Consider the following 22186-nt stretch of genomic DNA (forward strand, 5'->3'; position numbering starts at 1 on the left):
ACTCACTCACTCACTCACTCACTCACTCACTCACTCACTCACTCACTCACTCACTCACTCACTCACTCACTCACTCACTCACTCACTCACTCACTCACTCACTCACTCACTCACTCACTCACTCACTCACTCACTCACTCACTCACTCACTCACTCACTCACTCACTCACTCACTCACTCACTCACTCACTCACTCACTCACTCACTCACTCACTCACTCACTCACTCACTCACTCACTTCACTCACTCACTCACTCACTCACTCACTCACTCACTCACTCACTCACTCACAACAAACGGGTCCAAAACATCAACATATTTGTTTACTCAGTCTGTTAATTTTAAATTTGCAAACAAGTTAAATATGCAGTTGCCACCAGATCATTGTGACCGAACGGTTGTTATGTTTCACTTGCCATAGATATAAACAACCCTATTATCACTTCCGTTACTATGTAGCGAGTAGGACAGCTTGAGAAAGGTAGAATTTACTAGTGAATGTCAGTTTTAAATCAGGTTATCAAGATATTTACTTCCTATTTGTCTCTTTTTATAGTCATAATTTTCTATGATATATTATGCAGCAGTCGATTACAGGGTAAAAAACTTACAAAGCGCACAATTTGTCTACCCAACTGCTTGCAACCAGTTAATTAACGGGTGGGTATGTTTATAATTTAAGTCAATATTTACAAAAGTTAAAAGTTGCAACGGTTTAAAATTACAGCTTGATAAACATTGAAATTTTTTTTTTTAGATGCTTTTTCAATTGACAAGACACGTATTAATCATCTTGTTCCATATAAATGTACGAGCCGAGCCTGTGGTGAAAATTTTTCTTTGATGATATTTCATTTCAAAACGCGAACAACAATGTGTGGGATAGTAGCTTAAAACCGTAATATTAAGGTTATTTGTAAATTATGTTTGCTTTTTTTAATTGAAAAAAAATGCATTCATTTCTAAAGTATGATGTGCCATTAACTAGTAAGGGATGGGGATTTATATTTCCTTATCATTTTAGTCTACTTTGAATATTTGATTTTAAATTCTTCTAATACAATTAAAGGATCAAATATTATTTTTGGTTTGTCCCAGAGTTTTATAATCTCCGTAAGATATATTACTATTTTTACTTCCTGTAAAATGCTTCAGAAATAGATCAAAATGTTTATCTATTTTAAGTTTAAAAGATTCACTATAATCTTTTACATCAAGGATAAATATCTTGTATAAAGATGTTTAATCTCCCACAAATACATTTTAATTTTTATTTGACCTTTCATTATACCGGTTTATTATATACTTGTAAATGAAATATTGAATACAAAATGCTTATATTCATTTCACCGTTTTTTCATCGTAAATTTTTTTTCCAATGAAGTGGAACATATTTACACAAAATTTAAGGGAAAGTTTTTCAAATTGTAATGCCAAAAAAAGAGAAAAATGTATATGATTAACAGAATATTATATAGTATGAAATGTATCATATTTCACGCGTGGCTACCGACACTCATGAACTGTTTATTTTAATACCACTCGATAAAAATAAATCCAGTATTTATAGAAAAAAAACTTGAATATTCTCGATATATTTCGATAAATTCATACAAATTACATTTTTGCATATTCTACTAATCATAGACATTCTTACATTTATAGGTATTAAACATTTTACTTTACGTTTAAATAGTTTGTGAATCGTTAGTTGTCTAATGTTTGTTGATGGTGTTTTCATTATTTTGCTTATACTTCAATAGATTCATTCTTATAACAACTGCAAGATTAAGATTATAATCCTTGAGCTATTACTAAGTATAATAAATGCTTTACGCGTCCAAATAAGATCGTTGTGTGTATGAATATGTTACAAAAGTAATATCATTTGTGTCATGCAAAATGAATTTAATATTCTATTGAAAAAGAAAATATATTCATTGGCTGCAGACAATAATGTTCTGCAAATTTGATTTTGTTTTCAAAAGCGAATAAAACTAAAATTATTCTTTTCTTTTTTAAAGCAGCGTATTTATCGAGACTTTCGACTGTTTTTTTTATAGTTATTGTAATTATGAAATATTATACTATTTTTTTTACAATTGTTTTGTTACTAAAATACAAACAAAATTACAATCAATTACTAGAGAACATTCCTATCTAATGGACGTTTGAAGGATTGGCAAAATGTTGTGTAAAAGAATTAGTCAATTTAGTCTTTGTTATTGAAGACGATGACCGACTGGTCGCCTAATACCAGTCTGGTAAGATCAATTGAAATATAAAATGTGAATCGTTTCTTTTCAGACCAACAGATTTGAAAGTAACGAATTAAAATGATGATAACAGATATATTCACAACAACTTTAAATAATGAAGTACATGTATATATACAATAAATCGATAACATATTGTGACATTCTAAAATCATCTTTTGGAGGCTCTAAAATTAAATACACAATATTCGAAATCAGTTTCGGTAATTTTAATCCACACAATAATGTGATATCATGATTTTAAAATATTGGCTTATTCTGGTATAAAATGTACAGAAGAAACTAGATGCTGTACATCTTTATATGTGTTTTCAGTGAAGTTGCAACGTGTACTGCTCTAAATATTAATAATATTAATTGTATCATAGTTTGGGGACCTTTCTGTTGAAAAAGAGTTGTCAGAGTTAAATCGTATACATATACATACACAGTGCGGTAACTGGAGTGCAGGTATCAGTTACCCGCACTCCAGATCATGCTCGTTGATTGGCACATTTTTGCTGGGGTTTACACATTGTGACGGCAGAGAAAGGGAAAGCGGGAGAAATATCATATTCAGATGCTCGATCATTGGTTACTTTTTCCCGGGGTTTTAAATTGTGACAACAGGGAACGTGTTTTTATGTTTGACTATGATACAAAATAGAAAGAACACCAAAACACTCGGCAATCTGATTTATACTCGGGGGCTACGCCTCCTCGTACAAATCAGATAGCCTCGTGTTTCGGTGCTCTTTCTATTACATATCTTCGCACAATAATATACCATAAATATAATTTCGGTAAATTAAGGTATTCTTCGATAAAGAGATACATTGTTGAATACAATACTGATTATATTGGACTCGCACACAGCTTTAGAAAAGATATTAGACTCCGCTAACGTCGCGCCTTATTTTACGTCTAGATAACATAATATTTTAAGGTCAACAAAACAATTCAAAAGGAAGTCTAATATTTTATATCTCATTCGAGGAAATACTCAAAAAAAGCAATTATTCATAGGTTATATGTTTTTTTCAAAGTTTAGCTTAAAGAAAGATGTAACAATACAAATATAATCCCCACTACTGCTATATGTTTAGCATACATAACTTCAACACAAAGCCTCTGATCATGGTCATTTTACAAAATATTTTATCTTTCCGCTGCATATATTTAAAAGCAAACTATCATCTTCAAAGATTTTTTAAACAATAACCAACAAAGAAGAAACAAACCTGATACTCATTTTTTTCACGGCAATGTCCATGGTCTAAATTACTGATAAATAGTTGGTCATTATTTATTCAAACAATGTATGTTTACCAAAAACTTAATCAGTATTTCACTTTAGATTATTATAAATACTTTACTTGATATGAAACACATTTATTTATCGTATCCTATTTACTTTGAGCTGGGCCACCATAATTTTTTCAGGTATCCTAAACTGGCAGCAAACACCACTCCGACCATAGATGTTTGTGCCGTTGTTGCTTCTAAGCCAAGCATTGGTGCTGCTAAACCAATTCCTCCCGCTGCTACAGTAGCTCCTACAATACCTGCCGATGCACCAACAACAAAACCAGCCTTCCAATTCCCACTACTGGGCCGTTTATCAAGATTTTTAAGCAAGTGTTCAATTTGTTTGTTAATGTCCTGGTTCTCACATTGGTTATTATTCAAATGTTCCTCCAGCACTATTTTATGATCGTCAAGCTGATCATTTTTGTAAACTGGGCAGGTTTTCATTGAGTTGATGATAGTTGAGAAGGCTTCATCCGAAGCGTGACTTTGTTTAAAATTTTCTACTTTGAAAATGCGGCTTTGGCATTTCTGAACCACATCCTTTAAGAAACCTTCGTTCTCCCAAAACTCCCTGAATTTACCTTCATTATCAAAGCCGCTTCCACGTGTAAAAACTATACAGGTGTGCTCGAATATATTCTCACCAAATATAATGCGCATCATATCGACAGTCCTTTTTTCTTCCTCTGTAAAACGGTTGTCTGAATTAAACACCAACAAAAACGCATGCGGTTCTGGACATATTTCGACAGCCCGTTGGATTTCAAGTGCTCTTTCAGCCAAAGAACTTCCTTTGTCAAAAAGCCCAGGAGTGTCTACAACACTTATTATTTGCGTCGTCTTTAAACAGCTCGTTTTCATGTTGCTTTGTTCTGTGACAGCTTTGAGACTTTTCTCAACATGGAAACCATTACAACCAAGCAATGAATTGCCTGTTGAACTTTTTCCATTACCAGATTTACCAATCATTATAACCCTTATCTCATTTTGGATCTGAAATTAAGTAAAAGTTCGTTTCCGTTATAATTTGTATTAAAGTAAACTGTTATGAATTAAAATTTCAATCAAACGGAGGTTATATTTTGCTTTGAAGTATGGGAAGAACGTGTTCTTATGTTAAAAAAATAGAAACAAGTACAACGTTTAAAATTGTGCTAATTTTCCGGCTCATTTACTTTACCGGAAGTTGCTAACACGGATCTTGTGGATTCTCTAGTGTCAACAGATTTGTAAGTAAGGAGTTAATCTTTATACAAGAGTAAAAGATGTATGGTTCACATAAGTCAAAATGTCTCAAGAAAGTCAATCTAAAGAAAAATGTTCTGAAAGATAGAAAAAGTAAAAAGATTCAAGATTCAAGTACTAATAGCTCTTTATCTGGTTATTGTAGTTTCTGAGAAGAAAACTTAAAATGTACTTTCCAAGGCATGTCTATACGACGTATATACTAAATTAATTATACCCAGAGCGGGGACAGTTTTGCCCCTAGGTACAACTTCTGTAGAAGATCACAAGGTGCTGCAGCATGGAAAGTATGTAAGCACTGGGAATTGTTTTTTTTTTTCGAAAAAAATATTTTAATACATATTTAATTTCCAAACCTATGTTAACTAAGTGACCCCCAGAGCGGGACGGACTTTGTCTCCATTTTCAAACTTTGCTTACGGAGGTAAAGATAATATTTCCGATTTTTTTTTGTTTTAAGAAAACAAAGATCATTGAGCATTAAAATTATGACACTTTCAAGAATGTCGTTTATTTTCATAGATTGTAAGTCTAAATTCATATATTCTCTGCATTTTTACTTGTGGTATTAAGATTTGTTGCACTAAAGAGCGTACATTTCACGTAGTAACCTAATTCAAAATATTTTCTATTTATAATAAAACGTCATAGAATGATTCTTATTTCATTCATTTTCTATATCATACAAGAAAAAAGAAGAAGATTATACTAAAATTGTATCATAGTTTGAGATCTTTCTGTTAAATATGGGTCAGAGTGTAATCGTTTATATACATGCACAGTGCGTTAACTCGAGTGTAGGTATTATGTTCCCGCACTCCAGAGCATGCCTACTGATTGACTCATTTGTATGGGTTTTATTGTGACGACAGAGAAAGGGACTAACGATAGAAATATCATATTCAGATGCTTGTTAATTGTTTAGTTTTTTTTTTTTTTGGGGGGGGGGGTGTATCATATTGTGACAGCAGGGAACGTGTTTTTATTTTTGCCTATGATACAAAAGAGAAAGAACATCAAAACACTCGGCAATCAAGCTTATACAAGGGGGCTACGCCTCCCCCCGTACAAATCAGATCTTTCTTTTACTTATTTCACACTGTGCAAGACATGAAATATAAAAGAAACAGTCATGGAATACTTTGAATGTGATAACTTACCATGCTGGCCCGATGTTTAATTACATTCAGCTGAGATCTAATATCGTCCCCTCTCTTGCAGACTGGCATACACTGTAAGACGCGACTGTGGAGTTCTATAGATTTATGGCTATAAACGGATACTACATTACATGTCAGTAACCTGATTTGGTTCAGTATGGCATCAACCGTTGACTGATTCATACAATCGTCAAGGGTTTTCGCCGTTACAACACGTCCGCCACAAAGTGATGACAGGGGATTTTCCGTGAGCCAGGAATCTACATCGCACGTATCTGCGTGAGTCAACATTATAACTGCATTATTGAAAACATCTTTGCCAAATATAAAAGGCAGCATATCCACCGTATAGTCCAGATATTCCGTGTCATCTTTTGAGTTGACAACAATCAGGAATGCATGTGGATTAGGGCAAATGTCGAGAGACCTTTGTATTTTAAGAGCGCTCACAGCTAACGCAACATCAGCATCAAACAGCCCAGGTGTATCTATTATACATAAAGTGATATTATGTCTTTCATTGATATCTCCAATTCTTTTACACTGTGACAGTTTTCCGTGAGAAAAAGCGTACCGTCCCAGCAAAGAGTTACCAAGTGAACTTTTTCCACTTCCATTTTTCCCGAGAAGTATAATTCTTCTTTCTGTCCTTTCTTCCATCTGAAAAAGACACGTGGAACATTAATATCAAACTGTCATTACTGTTAACCTTTTTAAAAAAAACTAGATGTATCGCGAATGCGATTTATACCCCACTGATGTTCTTTACTGGAAAAGGGAAATACTTATTAAAAGATACATGTTAAAAGAAATTACCTCTAGTGAAAAGACAACATTGTACAGAGAGATTTCAAATCATCAAAACAAGTTTTAAATTGGTAAGTGAAAAGAAATCAAAACTATTTAAACATTAAGTGGCCTGAACCCAAATTTGAAATCAAACTGTATTAGATGATGTTACATTTGTTAATCACATAAACCATGACGAGAAGTGTAAAGAATAGAGGATATTTGTTTGTTTGTGTGCAAGATGCAATTTCATTTCATCTCGTGAACTTCAAAAACAGTACGCCACTCCTGAGAATACTGTTTATAAAGCCCACTCGATGTAATAAAATTGCATCTTACAAATCACATTTTTTTATCATATCCTCAAATACCAGCTTAAATGAACTTTCCTCAATATTAACTTGAATACTAAAGTCTGTTTTCCAAACTGGTAGCCTCAACTTCAGACGACTTTCTCATAAATACAGGAAGTTTTCAGCTAAAATTAAGTTTAGAAATAAACGTTAAATGGCTATGATATTATTTATCTTAAACAAAACGTTATGAATAATCGCTTGATATATATAACAAATTTCTAGACCATGAAAAACATGTACCATGTCGAACGTAATTCTGTTATAACAGCGGTCTATATTAAGCGAACACCATTTTTAAAAAAGCGAGGAAGAATAAAATGTGTTTGATTCAAAGGGCTTTTATTTGGTTTGGATTTGATAATTTTACATCTATCATAATGATTATTTTACATCTATCATAAGAACGAAAACATATCCGTGGATTGTTTCAGACAATAATTATTTGTTGACAGTTGAGTATACATTCAAGAAGCGACAGGGTATTTGGTAAACATTGAATGTTTTGAAATGCCGTTTAACGAACGCTGGGTTATCTACTTATCATTCGGGCAGATGAATGCCATTGCTTTTACACATCTTTTACAGTTATTCCTCAAAGGATACTTAAATATGCCCAAATGTCATCGAGAGCAGTTTTGCATGATAAAAGAAGTGTAATGAACGAAATCAAGAAGTAGGCACGAATTTATAGAAACGAGTTTAGTGATTGGTAAATTGAATGAATTTGAAGTAAGATTGATCTTTTTGATTACATTAAAAAAAATGTGGGTAACTTATCAATTTCAACCTTGCTTTTCTCTTAAAAGCACTGGATATGTCGGAATTGTAAGCATAAATAATGGGGAAGTTTGTAAATAGTGGTCTCTTCTACTGTGAAAGTATCAAATATAAGTTTCATGGATAAATCAGTAATCTAGTAATCATAATCTAGTAGTCATAAGATGATATAACAGGTCAAGCTATGGATCGCTTTGGACTGTCTTATGTTTAGAATGACTGATAAACCTGGTTAAATGTCGTTCTGTTGAGACCGAGATAAATGTACTGGGTCAAAATTCCAATATGCAAGGTGGAAATCTCAATGTGCTCAGTTATTGGAGTGTTATATTGTGTGCCGGTATTACGAGGAGGCAATAGCAAACGCATTTGCTTATGCTTCAATAATTTGGTTAAGAATAAACTCATAAATTTACTGGTTTATGAATCGTCGCTTCTTATCGAATTACTATTTTCCAGCTCAATCATGCTTTCAATCACAACCAATTTTCCGTAGTGTGTTTAACTTATTTCCAGGTGTATACATGATTCGATATCACATGTATTGTTTTCTATGGTCAGATACTCGTATTAATTTTCCATAGGCTTACATTATAAGAAATGACCCCAATGACCCCATTTTATTTAAAATGTAAATATCAGAGTAAAAAATTATTCTACAGACTTACAAAATACTTCATTTTTTTCAGAAAACAATGTACTGTTAGTTTCGAGAATAGTTTTTATACTTATACACAATACCTTCTCGTCCAATCACCTAATGTCCTATTGAATCTTACGGTTTTCCCTGCACTTTTTTTAGCCAATCGCTGGCCATGTAACAATACGTTACCCTGACCTAAAGGCATATTTTATTTGTACAATATAGAATTATTTTGTATTATTTAATAAGAATAAAGTATATCAAATATAAATGTGTTCACTTTTTGTATTTCAAATAAGATTTGAGAAGATGGTAGCCATTTCACTATAAGGCATGTAATGCCATAAAGACCATGAAAATAGAGTTAAATAGAAAAAAATACCCCAAAAAGTACTATGATAAATCTTCATTATTTCTGTTTTAAATGGAATGACTCCTCATTTCAAATAATACATATATATATTGGTAAGTCTTCAACATATGTTCAAAATATTTATTCAATCAATCTTATTTTAGTAAGAATAGGGGTAGTTTTTGTACCCCACCCACATATTTGAAGGTGAAAACTGAAAAATCTTTGTTTTCTAAACCTGTAAAAGCAATGATTGATACTAAAATAGTAAAAAAAACTCTGCAAAATGATGTTTAACACATAATAAGTATATGCATATGGGTCTCTGATAAAAGTGGCCCTCTTAAATGACACATTTAATCACCAATTAGCCCTTCTCCAAAGCCCAACTAAATTGTCTATATCAGACTCCCAATCTAATATACATCTGCAAGATACTATACATGACTCGCATATGGTCATCTAACACACTTATATATACCTGGCTTATCTAAGAAATTTCTGTATAGTAAAATTACTGGGACAAAATTGTTCATTTTATACTTTATGCTGCTAAAATTGTGTGAAAATTGGATAAAAATATGGGAAAAATCAATTTTAAAACATGCAAAACCAGATTTGCAAAGGGTCATAATCACTCACCACGTACCGGTGGATTTAATTCAGGCACAGGGACAATTAAATATGTCAGACTTGAAAAAAAATTGAAGACTCTTGTACAGACGAACCCGCTATTACCCAAGGCGACATCTTCAGCCGAGAACTCTGACCAGGAGCCCGTAAATTACAAACTCCTTCGAAGTCCTCCCAAAGACGATTTGAAACTTCAATTTATGTCGGACGATGCACAGAATCAAAGGTAAGACTATTCCGCAATCAGATATGATATTAAAAGTATCAAAAATGCATATATATATTTGAATTGTTGCAGTCTATATCACACTTTTAGCCATTTATTGGTGATTTTCTCACAAATTTTAGCTATAAAACTTAAAAAATTAATCATATATACATTTAATCTATATCTTATTGGTAATATTAAGGTATCAATGCAGAAAATGATAAATAAAAATGAATTTTAAACATTTTTTACCATTAAAAACACAGTTCAGAGCCTAATACTTTGATGTCTCTAAATCAAAGGGAGACAACTCAAAAAAAGGCACATATAATAAAAAAAACCAAGTAAATATGTTACTGTATTTTTTTGGTTCCTTTGATTTTGCAAAATTGATACATTACAATATGTTTGATAAGTATATATCATTTTCAGTGACAAAAATGACTGCTACAAGCTGTTTCATACCAGCAAACTGTGGGAAATGGTCAATGAAGTCAGTCGTGAACATAGGCAAAAGAAACCAGACTGTCAAGGAAATCTTTGCTTCGATTCATCTTCGTCCATGCAGTGGGGCTTCGGATGGCGTGAAAGTGCAAAGTGCCAGATCTGTAGCTATGTTTCGAAACGATATAAGCTTTACGCCGAAATAGACACCTGTAAGCGGGGAGTTAAACCAGCTTCTGTCACCCGTGGCATTTCAATAGCTCTCACTCAGACACCAATAGCTTCCTCTGGTGTCAGAAAAATATGTCATGGAGGGAATATACCAGCTCCCTCAGTTGCCTGCCTCCAGAGGACTGCAAACCTGGTCAATGAGGTCATTTGCAAAGAAAATAAAAGGGACATGAAAAGAATCAGGGAAGAACTAAAAGAAATTAATAAATACAGGGGACTGCCACAGAATATTATAAATGTACAGGCAGATGGCATGTACAACAACAACTTGTATAGCGGTGTGGGGAAAACACCGTTTCAGCCTGCAACGCAGGCATCATACACAGTTGCGGAGACAATAACCTCTAAAAAACAAATTGCTGCTGAGCAAGTGAACAAACTTTGTTCCAAGCATGGCTTCCACACTCAAGAAGAAACAGAATGCGACAACAAGTCTGGACCTTGCTCGGCAACAGCTAGCATTGAAACAACTATAGGAGATGAATACAGATGGGCAAAAAGCTGCTTCCTGGATCTACATCATGATGGGCTCGAGGTCAAATATCTAACCACTGATGCAGATTCAGGGGCTTTTCGTGCTGCCACAGACCTTTACGACAACAAAATCACAAGCACAGAACCTGTTCATCAGCTGGACACGAGGCATCTGGCAGAAAATCATCGGAAACAAATGAACTCCTGCTCGCGTCTTTTGAATATGATGCCCGGTCATAATGTTGAATACCGAAAGTACTTAAGAAATAGGTTTGCCCTTGACCTAAGTCGCCGGTGTACAGCTGAATTTGAATCAGTATTTACAAAGGAAAACGGAGATTTTTCAAAAAAAACAGAGAAATTGAAATACCTTGTTACTGCGATTAAACGCTGTTATGCTGGGGACCATTACGGTTGCAATCTTCATTCGAGGGTTTGTAAAGGCGCAAAAAACAGTAACTGGTTAGTAAATAGTGCTTTCTTGACAAAAAATTTCAAAATCAGTCTCAATATCCCTGATAATCATGACACAATGCTTGATTGGATTGAATTTAGACTAGGTGAAGATATGTTAAACAAAACTCGTCTTAATTCAAATACACAAAAAGTAGAAGGGACGAACCGCGCTATTAAAAAATGCTTACCTAATAACACCACTTTTCCGCACAACTGTTCTGGACGATTTTTCAGTGCTATACACGCTGTAAACAATGGGCCAGGGGTATCACTTATGAAACTATGCACAGCAGCGGAGTGCCCAATCCCAAAAGGTAGTCGAGTTGCCCGTCAATTACTTCAAGAACAGAAACGCGCTGAAAATAAAAAAGAAACAGAAAAAAGTATTGAATTCAAGCTTAAACGTTCAAAAAGAAAAAGTCTTATGTATAAATTACATGAAAGTACCAGAGAGAAAAACAAATATGTAAAAGGACAGTTACTGAAAGACCGTATTAATTATTTAAGTCAAAGACGACGTAAACAAAACCTGAATAAATATGAAGAGTCGATGCCATCTACCAGTGACCATGGAAGTTACACGCGCCCTTTCTGTAGCCGGGCCGGTAAAAGACATGGGGGTTCGTGCCTGCAGACATAGATACTATGACCGAAGCAGTGAATCCTAGACATGTTTGTCTCATGCTTCTCTAGTACTAAGTGCCTAGGGTTTACGCAACATTTATCATTGCATGTATGGCTAACATCTAGCGACGACCCATCTGGTGCTAGCCGTGGCACATCCTCCCTTAGCAAACGCTGGTCCAACATATATGCCAGTCTATGAGTACTTTCAATGGTCTGAAGACCATTTGGCCATTTAATTTTTTTTCTCCCATTTACTCCCTATCCAGATTTTACAGTCAATTTCCCCATCAGCATTCATAATAATTGAGTGTTTGTCCATATTTTCTGCAAATTTGACCAAAATTGGTTCAAATCAGCCATTTTGTACATTTTGTATATAACAAATACATATTCATAGCTCATTAGTCAATTATTATCAAAACAAGACATGTTAACTTACATCATTGGCACGAGATGTTTCCTACCATTTTCAGCCTTTAGGTCAGATACTCGTATTAATTTTCCATAGGCTTACATTATAAGAAATGACCCCAAAACAGACCTTAAAATTGAGTTTTCATCATAGAGATGTGATTTTTCTGGGAGAATGACATGCCTGACACATAAAACTCATCTCGTTATATAGGGGTAGCCAACCAAATTTTTCGTAAAATGACTTCAAAGAGGATTACCCCCCCCCTTTACACTGTAATTCACTGCTGATCACAGGACTGACATATACTTTTTTAAAATGTAAATATCAGAGTAAAAAATTATTCTACAGACTTACAAAATACTTCATTTTTTTCAGAAAACAATGTACTGTTAGTTTCGAGAATAGTTTTTATACTTATACACAATACCTTCTCGTCCAATCACCTAATGTCCCATTGAATCTTACGGTTTTCCCTGCACTTTTTTTAGCCAATCGCTGGTCATGTAACAATACGTTACCCTGACCCTATCGGGTAATAACGTTCTAGAACAAAATATTCTACTGCACTGGACCACCTACGGTTAATGAGATGAACATATGATCTTATCAGATGACCAAACAGAACGCTAAAAGTATCCTATCAGAGTGGTCGCAGTTAATTTCTCTTAATTTATGTGTTTATATGTTACTTAAAGAATTAAGATTTATTCAATTATTCTTGTTAAATGGATTAATACAATTACTTAATTACTTTAAAAATGGATTAAATACTGGATTTGTTTGTTCATAATTATACCCCCGAAACGAAGTTTGGGGGGTATATAGGAGTAACTCGGTAGTCGGTTGGTCGGTCGGTCGGTCGGTCGGTCCAGCCGTCCGTTGCATTTTCCTTGTCCGGAGCATAACTTGATGACTAATGGTTGGAATTCAATACACTTCATATAATGGAGAAGCATATTGAGAGGAAGTGCAGTGCACAAGAACCATAACTCCATCTTGACTAATTACAGAGCTATTGCCCTTTGTTACTTTTCCTTTTCCAGAGCATAACTTGAAACTTACTGGTCGGAATTCAAAACAACTTCAAACAATGGTCAAGCACAATAAGGGAAAGTGCAGTGCATAAGGACCATAACTCCATCAAAAGTAATTACAGAGTTATTGCCCTTTGTTACTTTTCCATTGCTTTCTTTTGTCCAGAGAATAACTTGAAGACTAATGGTTGGAATTCAATACAACTTGATATGATGATCAAGCACATTGAGAGGAAGTGCAGTGCACAAGAACCATAACTCCATCTTGACCTATTACAGAGTTGTTGCACTTTGTTACTTTTTCATGTCCGTAGCATAATTTGAAAACTACTGGTTGGAATTCAAGACAACTTCACACAATGGTCAAGCACAATAAGGGAAAGTGAAGTGCACAAAAACCATAACTCTATCTAAAGTAATTACAGAGTTATTGTCCTTTGTTACTTTTCCATTGCTTTTTTTGTCCGGAGAAAAAGCGTAACTGTTTTTGGACTTATTACAGAGTAATAAAAATTCATCAATGGTCAACCACATTGAAAGAAAATGCAACATACAAGAACTACAACTATTTTTAATTGCTCACAACCATAACTCTATTCAAGGTATTCTGTTACTAGTTTCAGAAGCCGTCTTAAGGGGGTATTCATCACATTTAGTGATAGTTCTAGTTTGATTTAAAGTGACAATATTCTGGATACAACAACTGACTTTTGCTTTTGATTTGATCATCCATTTATATTTTCCACCTGGTTTGCTACAAAAATGGGTAAAGCTACAAAAATGGGCAAAGTGTTCAGTTCCAGTACTTCACTTTTCAAGTCTCTCTCTCTCTCTCTCTCTGCAAATGATCTATTCGTCAATGCCATTTCAATGTAATCTATAGTATCAATAGTTTTTTATATTCGCACTAGGGACGGACCGATTTAATAATGTTATTTGAACTTGTGGTCCAACCCTTTTTCTTTCAAAATGTATTTATATATTTTTCTTTCTATATATTTGCATAGTACGTATTGTAAAAATTGAAAGGAATAAAATATGTTTAAACTAACTTAAATATTTTCAATGTAAAACTATAACTCCGCGGAACTTACAAATATGCACCGATACAAACCACTTTTTGAAAACAAACTGTTCAACTCTGTAAGAATTGGATAACCTAAGATTGGTTTTAAACAAACTAATGCCGATTTCTAGCAAATTTTCAATAGCGATTTAGTATACTTTACCTTAACTCCTATTACTATTATCATTAGTTTCAATTACTTCTGCAAATCATACTAATAACAAATAGTAATAAACTTTATAAACTTGAGTAATAGTTGAATACACTTCCTAACGCAAAATAAGCAAAATAAGAAGTTTATAGATAAAGAGAAATTACAGGAAAAAAATATTAAAAACTTCATAAACGAAATTATTATTAATTCGTCAGTTTTATAACTTATTTGACTCAGTGAACATCGGTGTAATTATATTGTCTTAAGCCTATAAATGAACAAACCTTTAGTCTGGCGAAATTTTAAAACTAAATTCAAAAGATATCCCGTTCACTGTTCAACCAATGAATATATATTAAATCGATCTTTATTTCAGTTAAGTGAGACCTTTTATGTGGTCGATTAAACTGTTTCTATAAATGGAACGTGTTATCTTTTTATCAATAACAAGCAAATGTATCAAGCTAGATATCGTCTAAAAGGCCTGAAATATACTTTAATATCAAGATAAAGTTTTCTATGTCAATATATTTTGTATATTATTATTATTATATTACATGTATATATACATATTACAAAATAATAATCTTACCTTTACCCTCTTTATATCAATGACTTGAAACTCTCAACAGGTACATTTACCTGGCCTTATTACATAATGAAACCCCACGAAAAAAACGAGAATATTCAAATAACACCTGATTTGTGCACTAATGAATTACAAGAGCGTAGCGGTTGGTATATTTGAATGGCTTCGGAATGCATTCTTATACATGATAAAGTACATAAATGAAAGGTTTCTTGTGATTTATATTGATAAATATTGAGTTATAAACTGATGTTTGGATAGAAAAACAAAAGAGCATGTAGGTAAGATAGTTACCGCACTCGGAATAGGTCTGCATAGTATTTACAGACCCGGTGGCCTTTTAAAAACCTCGATCGCTACGCTCTCTCGGTCTTCAAATCGCCACCCGGGTCTGTAAATACTATGCAGACCTATTCCTCGTACGGTAACTATTACATGTATATTGTATGCTTATTACAGGGGGATTTACTTTACATAGTTGGTTTACAATAAGTGTCACGAGACCAAATTTTGAGTGGTTTTTACAAGTTTTTTTTTTTTGCGTTTCCAATTTTCAGTCGAGTTTCAAATACTTTCCAAATTTAAGAAGGGTCCATGCATGCCCCCTAAAACTACATGATTGGTCCGCGCATACTATTTATATCAAGCATCATTGACAAAAAACATGTACTTTACGTTTAGGATAATTACATGTTTTTAGTGACGCGGCGGTCAAGTCCACTATAACGTTGTAAAACAGTAATCATATTGTATTTATCATCTCTTTACGATATGAATTAAAATATCAACAAATTTACTAAAACCGATGAATATTTATGTTTTTCTAATAAGATGTATAAAGCTTTCTATCAGCGAATGTTTTTTTTTTCTCTACAAAATCATATTGTTTTTAACAAAACAAACAAAAACAAACAAAAAACACAACAGCTTTATATATATGGAGGCTATTTGTTGCCAAAAATCCAGCCTTTGAAACTTGACAATGCATACTTTGGTTCTACTGAATCTAACTGTCGATCCGAGAGTTACATACTGCAGTGGTATTAAGCGTTTTGATTATCTTGATTTGATACAATGAAAGCTGTTAACATGCAACTTAGATAAATTGCAAACTGTATTTTGAGATGTATAACTTCAAATTTGCGACACGAAAGAATTATGACGTTGAGAATTTAACCGCGCCAGTTGACACTCTCGGGTTGACAACACCACACTTTTCGTTTACATGCTGTATTTGTAAACGATTTCGCAATTCCATATGTGGAATTATCACGAAATAGACGAAAATTAATAGGCGGCGCCAATTTTCACGAAATCTGAATATAAAGAGAGGTAACTCTTGCTGGTATAAAAAAATATTTCAAATTATATGAAACTGTTATAAATATCACATACATCAACTGCATTACAGTTGACTTTGAATATCCTCTGATTTTGTTAAAACGTATTCTAGCACAGGGTATTCCAGTAATGCAAAATTGATAAAGATATGATGTAACAATGTAACAACGTTTTTACTGATAATAAGTATAATAATATGCAAAAACTAAACTTGGTGAATTAACATAAGGGAATGTTCCCCATATATAACGACACAAACCAATTATGTTTTCATGCACAAGGTTTGTATGACATCAAACGTTACTACGGGTATGTCTTTACATTCAGCAAACAGTACTTTAAAGGGATACATGGAAGTCACTTTTGGCAACACGAATAAAGAGAACTTCTTTAAAGGACTGTATTTGGTTGTAGAAAAACCAACCAAATTTTTGACAAACCACGGAACTATTCAAAGTTTACTATCGATTATTCCGTTGTATAACCGAAAACGTGTAAGTTTGTCCCATTTTAATGTTGAAATAAATATTCAGTGTATCCTAGCATCTCTGTTTATCTCCATGGGAGGTGATTTGAGTCATAGGATGTGATTTAGCCTTTTATTATTAAATAAATGCAAGCTGACGTAGGTTAGGGTCTTCTTTTATGCATTGTACCGAATCAATGACAGCTCTAAAATATGTGTATATATGCTGTCAATATAGTTGTTAATATACCTGTAGACTTGCTGTCTATCTGATCAAAAGCAGAAAACTATTTTATGTACATGAACTACTACACAGAATATTTATTAAATTCCGGAAACAAAGTGATCCCTCGGAAGCATTAATCACAACAAAATTACATAAGAATTGCAGACTCGGTTTGATTGAGTCTGTACATGAGAGATAATGAATATGTGCAACATCCCTCACGTCCCCTAGCACCGGCTTGAGCGGTACTCAATTCTCAACACTTAATAGTGCTGGCATCAATGATCCCGAAGGACCAGAAAATATAACAACACTGAAGTGAAGTACGGGGCAACTTTTTACAGCTGCCACACGACACTTGACACCTGCTGTTGTGAAGTACAAAATTCTGGAAACAAAGTGATCCCTCGGAAGCATTAATCACAACAAAATTACATAATAATTGCAGACTCGGTTTGATTGAGTCTGTGCTATGAGAGACAATGAATATGTGCAACACCCCTCACTCCCCCTAGCACCGGCTTGAGCGGTAATCAATTCTGAACACTTTATAGTGCTAACATCAATGATCCCGAAGGACCAGAAAATATAACAACACTGAAGTGAAGTACGGGGCAACTTTTTACAACTGCCACACGGCACTTGACACCTGCTGTTGTGAAGTACAAAATTCCAGTTTTGTAAGTGATGGCTTTCTCAGAGAGATAAAAATAACCAAGGTATACATAAATTGATAATCAACATGCATACCTTTGGACTCATTCAAATTATATAGATATTATTGAATAAAAAGGTAAAAATGGGAATATATATCTATACAGTATGATACAAATAAAAATGTTACGTTCGGAAGGGTACATACAACTTGGTTTTAATTTTTCTATTCTTAAATGTTTTTACTTGTCAAGTCATTAGCTAGAATTAAGGTTACTAATGTTATAGTAAATGCTGCTACTAGGAAAGACAACAGCCAGAATTTGGTCTATATTTAATTTAGTATTTAGTCGTATCAAAATCTCTATCAGATGTTGAGGTAGCAGCTTAACTGTCAATGTTACCCATTCCTATGTAAATTGGAATCCCCTTAGTAGAATTTATTTGTCGTTGAATATAGTCTTATCAATAAGTTTTACTTTCTTGAAAAATATTTAACCTCAGACAGTAAGTAACCTGGTGAGTTCTTTGTTTGTTTTTTTCTTTATTTTTTTTTAGGAAATGTGGTATCTACAACGTTTCAAAAGTTACATGCCTATAATTATTTAGAATCCGCTGATGTTGATTGAATAAAGGCACAGAATATCAATCATGCAAGTGAATAACTAAACACCTAAAAGGTGCGGTAAACGGAAACTACGCCGATGCGTCTTGTTGCTGACGGTAAATACCGAAAATGAACGGATAAATACGTTTATTTACGAAGATGAAGTGGGCGGAAAATGGGCGGAGCTTATTTCATCTCCTATTGAAAAACGTGTACAGCTGGATTATGCTGATCTGAATCATGATGGATTGACAATGTAAAGCTGCTAAGAAAGTAGGCGTATACACGAACAATGAGTATTTCGCATGTTATGATGAACACTTGGTATTGCTACTATCAGAAAAACAGGTAATGTTTTGTCATTTAACAAAATGTATTTTGTTGAAATACATGTTTATAATGTTAAACCGGCAAACTCAATCCAAGAATGCAACATTGGAGTTTACATACAAAGAAATACAATTGTATTTTGTCCGTAAACAAACTGTTCAACTGAGATCAAGGCTGGATTTTTGGCAACGAATAACCGCCATACATATACGAGATGTTTTACTCATTTGACTCAGTGAATATCGGTGTTAATATATTGTAAATTGTCTTAATCTCCTATAAATGAACAAACCTTTGATCTGGCGAAATTAAAAAAAAATCTTAATTTAAAAGATATAGAGGATATTTGTTTAGTTCGGTGTAAGATCGGAATATATTTCACCGAGTGAGCACCAAAAGGTATATTTCACGAGTGGCGCAGCCACGAGTAAAATATGAACTTTTGGTGTTCACAAGGTGAAATATATATCGATCTTACACTAAACTAAACAAATTTTCTTTTTATTATATGCAAAGAAACGTTTTAAAAAGACATTAAACCTAATACTGAATGAAAAGCGCGCCAGATAATAATACAACGTGACGTCATTTACGACGTCACGTCATTAAGTTGGTACCCAGTACTGTGCACGCTGTTATTTCACTGAAACAACGTAAGGGGCTTAAATTCAAAACAGTGAAATTATCAAAGTGGTAATTTCACTGTTTCAAACAGTGAAATTACCAGTTTTATATCACTGATATATTTCTATAAACCACCGACAAGCATGTAATAATTGCCGTTCACTGTATAGTTGTGGCGTTCAACCAAACGCTACAAAAGATATGAATATGTATTAAATCGATCTGTATTTTGGTAAATGGAGACCTTGTGTGGTAGGTAAAACTGTTTGATTAAATGGAACGTGTAATCTTTTAATTTATTACAAGGAAATGTATGGAGCTCTTACTTAAAAACAGTTTATAACGTCACCAGTAGATAACGTCTATAAGGCCTGGATATATGCATATTACAGGGGTGGGGGGGGGGGTACTTTACTTAATTGGTTTACAAAAAGTGTCACGAGACATTTTGAGTGGTTTTAACAAGTTTTTTATTTGTGTTTCTAATTTTCAGTCGAGTTTCAAAGTCTAAGAATGGTCCATGCATACCCACCATGAACCACATTATGGGTCCACGCATGCTATTTATATCAAGCTTCATTGACAAAAAAACATGTATAAAATTTAATATCGACATATGCATTAATGTACTAACTACATGCAAATTATATTATAACATCTTAGAGCAATGGTTTTGTTCATATGCCATTTCGTTCTTCATAAGAAGTAGTAGGTTAATTCTACAATTTAAACATATATGGACGTTTAAGATACACCGGTTTCTTTTTAACATGTAACAACGACAAACTCAAACAATGCATGCACTAGTCATATGATAAATCATCACATTGCTATTAAAATAATTACGTCATAAATCGGTGTACTTTCGGTTTCATAAGTAACTCTCAAAGTTTATTTGTGGAAGTGTACAGTTCACTTGTTTGTACGACGAAGTTTATGTTTTGTGAAAATGTTTATAGAAATTGTACTTCTAGTTACAGTTTCGTGGCAGACATGCTTTGCAGAAGTATTTTATTCGGAAGAAGGTTTGTAAATTTTTCGTACATTTCTGATTCAATGAGTTAACTACAGAATGAAATAAAAACTTTTTGGAAACAAAACAAAACAAAAACAAAACAAAAACCGATGAATATCTATGTTAATCTAATAAGATGTATTACGCTTTCTATCAGCGAGTGCTATTTTTTCTCTAGAAAATCATATTGTTGTTTAAGTCAATGTTAATAATTTATCGTAAAAATGTACATGTTCTAATGAAAAGCTGGAATAGTGGTGTGTTTTAAATTATGTAAAGAAATGCGAATTCGTTATTTGTTCACTGATTTTGTAGGCGAGCGAAACTTGTAAATTCTTAAAGGGGTTTGTTCTCAAATGCAAGTGTAATCGAGTGTTCTTAAAAGGATCATAGTTGTTATAGGTACAGTTTCTGTAGTAGAATGTTAATCACCGAAGCTGTTTTTAGACTGCAGATAAGATTTTATTAGTGTAATGTATTAATACCGATGATGTAAGTATTAATATTTTCATGCAAAGAAATAATCAGATTTTTTTAACATTGTGAACACGAATCTTCTTTTTTTATCAACAGATGGGTGCGACTGTGGTATCGCTGGAACTTGGAGAAATCAGTTAGGTTCTAATGTGACCTTCACCTGCAAGGACGGTCAGCTTGATGGTAAATACAACTCAGCTGTAGGCCACGCCGAGGACTACTATCTCTTGTCCGGAAGATACACACTTTCTGGTCCGAAAAAGGACGTGGTAGAACTTGGCTGGGTTGTCTCCTGGAATAACAAGAAGTTTGGAAACTCCCATTCCGCGACAGCATGGTCGGGAATATATTATCCAGAAGACGGAATTATCCGAACACAGTGGATTTTGACCAGATTTAAAGAACGCAAAGACTATTGGGAAACGTCTTTTGTGAATCATGACGAATTTAAGCGTATAAAATAAATTATATAAATAATATTAATGATAAATAATAATGTAAAACTATGGAAAAGTCAATACAGAAGGATTCTCAATCGCGAAAAAACATGTTATATTGCAATTTTGCAGCGTGAATTTGCATCTTTATATTGTGTTCTCACATGATTTATCATTGTTAAGCGCATCCGCCTTCGTCGTATCACAGTTTTGCACTTCCTAATAAACATGATAAAATGCCTCAAACGGAATTCTGTACTTACTAGTAATCAATTATATACGCCTTATGATCGGGAAAGGGTTTTCAACAATTTCGTAAAAAGGTAACTGCTTAAAGTCATTTCTATATATGATTTATGAGGTAACAATTCGGTTTTATTTGCATTTAAATGAATTAATAAGTCCTTAACTGCATCTCTATGCTCTATATTCGCTATATTACAACATTTGCTTTCAAGTGCCACGTATTGTTTATAATTTAAGTATGAAAGTAAAATATTTGTTTAAGTACTTTAAGTACTTGTACATAAAACGTTTATAATAGCGAAACAACTTTACATAAATAATGATATTATACTCTTACCATTTTGGGCATCTGGCCAAAAACCGGGAGTCGTTATACGTATTTAACGGAAAGGGACGAAAAGTTGCAGTTGATTTTTTACATGCCAAAGAGATATTCTTTCATCGTCTTTTAAGAGCGTATGATTTTCATTTTTCATTTGTCTTCCAAGAAATAAGAAATCAAGCCACGTAATAGGTAATGACAATAAAGAAGAAAGAAACCACC

The 22186-nt window shown here is 33.5% G+C and overlaps 2 protein-coding genes across 3 annotated transcripts; one reads left to right on the top strand and one right to left on the bottom strand.

Annotated features, from left to right (window-relative positions):
- Window positions 1–2716: 2716 nt before the first annotated feature.
- On the bottom strand, window positions 2717–15643 carry LOC132741917 (GTPase IMAP family member 8-like). 2 transcript variants are annotated; one of them, XM_060730186.1, is made up of 3 exons: window positions 15223–15643; window positions 5972–6631; window positions 2717–4559 (listed from the first exon to the last, which is right to left on the bottom strand). In XM_060730186.1, exons 2-3 carry the CDS (start codon window positions 6629–6631, stop codon window positions 3666–3668), a joined length of 1554 nt encoding a protein of 517 aa, XP_060586169.1. In that variant the 5' UTR covers window positions 15223–15643; the 3' UTR covers window positions 2717–3665. The 2 variants fall into 2 exon arrangements, with proteins under 2 accessions (XP_060586169.1, XP_060586170.1); XM_060730187.1 differs by lacking the exon at window positions 15223–15643 and adding an exon at window positions 14915–15037.
- Window positions 15644–20331: 4688 nt separating this feature from the next.
- Window positions 20332–22186, top strand: LOC132741928 (streptavidin-V2-like). The gene is made up of 2 exons (XM_060730196.1): window positions 20332–20492; window positions 21056–22186. Exons 1-2 carry the CDS (start codon window positions 20417–20419, stop codon window positions 21421–21423), a joined length of 444 nt encoding a protein of 147 aa, XP_060586179.1. The 5' UTR covers window positions 20332–20416; the 3' UTR covers window positions 21424–22186.

This window comes from Ruditapes philippinarum, unplaced genomic scaffold, assembly GCF_026571515.1.
Source record: "Ruditapes philippinarum isolate M1 unplaced genomic scaffold, ASM2657151v2 ctg408_1_1_1_1, whole genome shotgun sequence".
In the NCBI taxonomy this organism is placed as follows: Eukaryota; Metazoa; Mollusca; class Bivalvia; order Venerida; family Veneridae; genus Ruditapes; species Ruditapes philippinarum.

What these genes read in the sequence shown, in the direction of transcription:
- LOC132741917 (XM_060730186.1), bottom strand. Translation starts at nt 6,631, where the DNA reads ATGGAAGAAAGGACAGAAAGAAGAATTATACTTCTCGGGAAAAATGGA. An exon ending in TTAAACATCGGGCCAGCATG is followed by an intron (nt 4,560 to 5,971) that starts GTAAGTTATCAC and finishes ACTTAATTTCAG; the next exon opens with ATCCAAAATGAGATAAGGGT.
- LOC132741928 (XM_060730196.1), top strand. Translation starts at nt 20,417, where the DNA reads ATGTTTATAGAAATTGTACTTCTAGTTACAGTTTCGTGGCAGACATGC. An exon ending in AGTATTTTATTCGGAAGAAG is followed by an intron (nt 20,493 to 21,055) that starts GTTTGTAAATTT and finishes TTTTATCAACAG; the next exon opens with ATGGGTGCGACTGTGGTATC.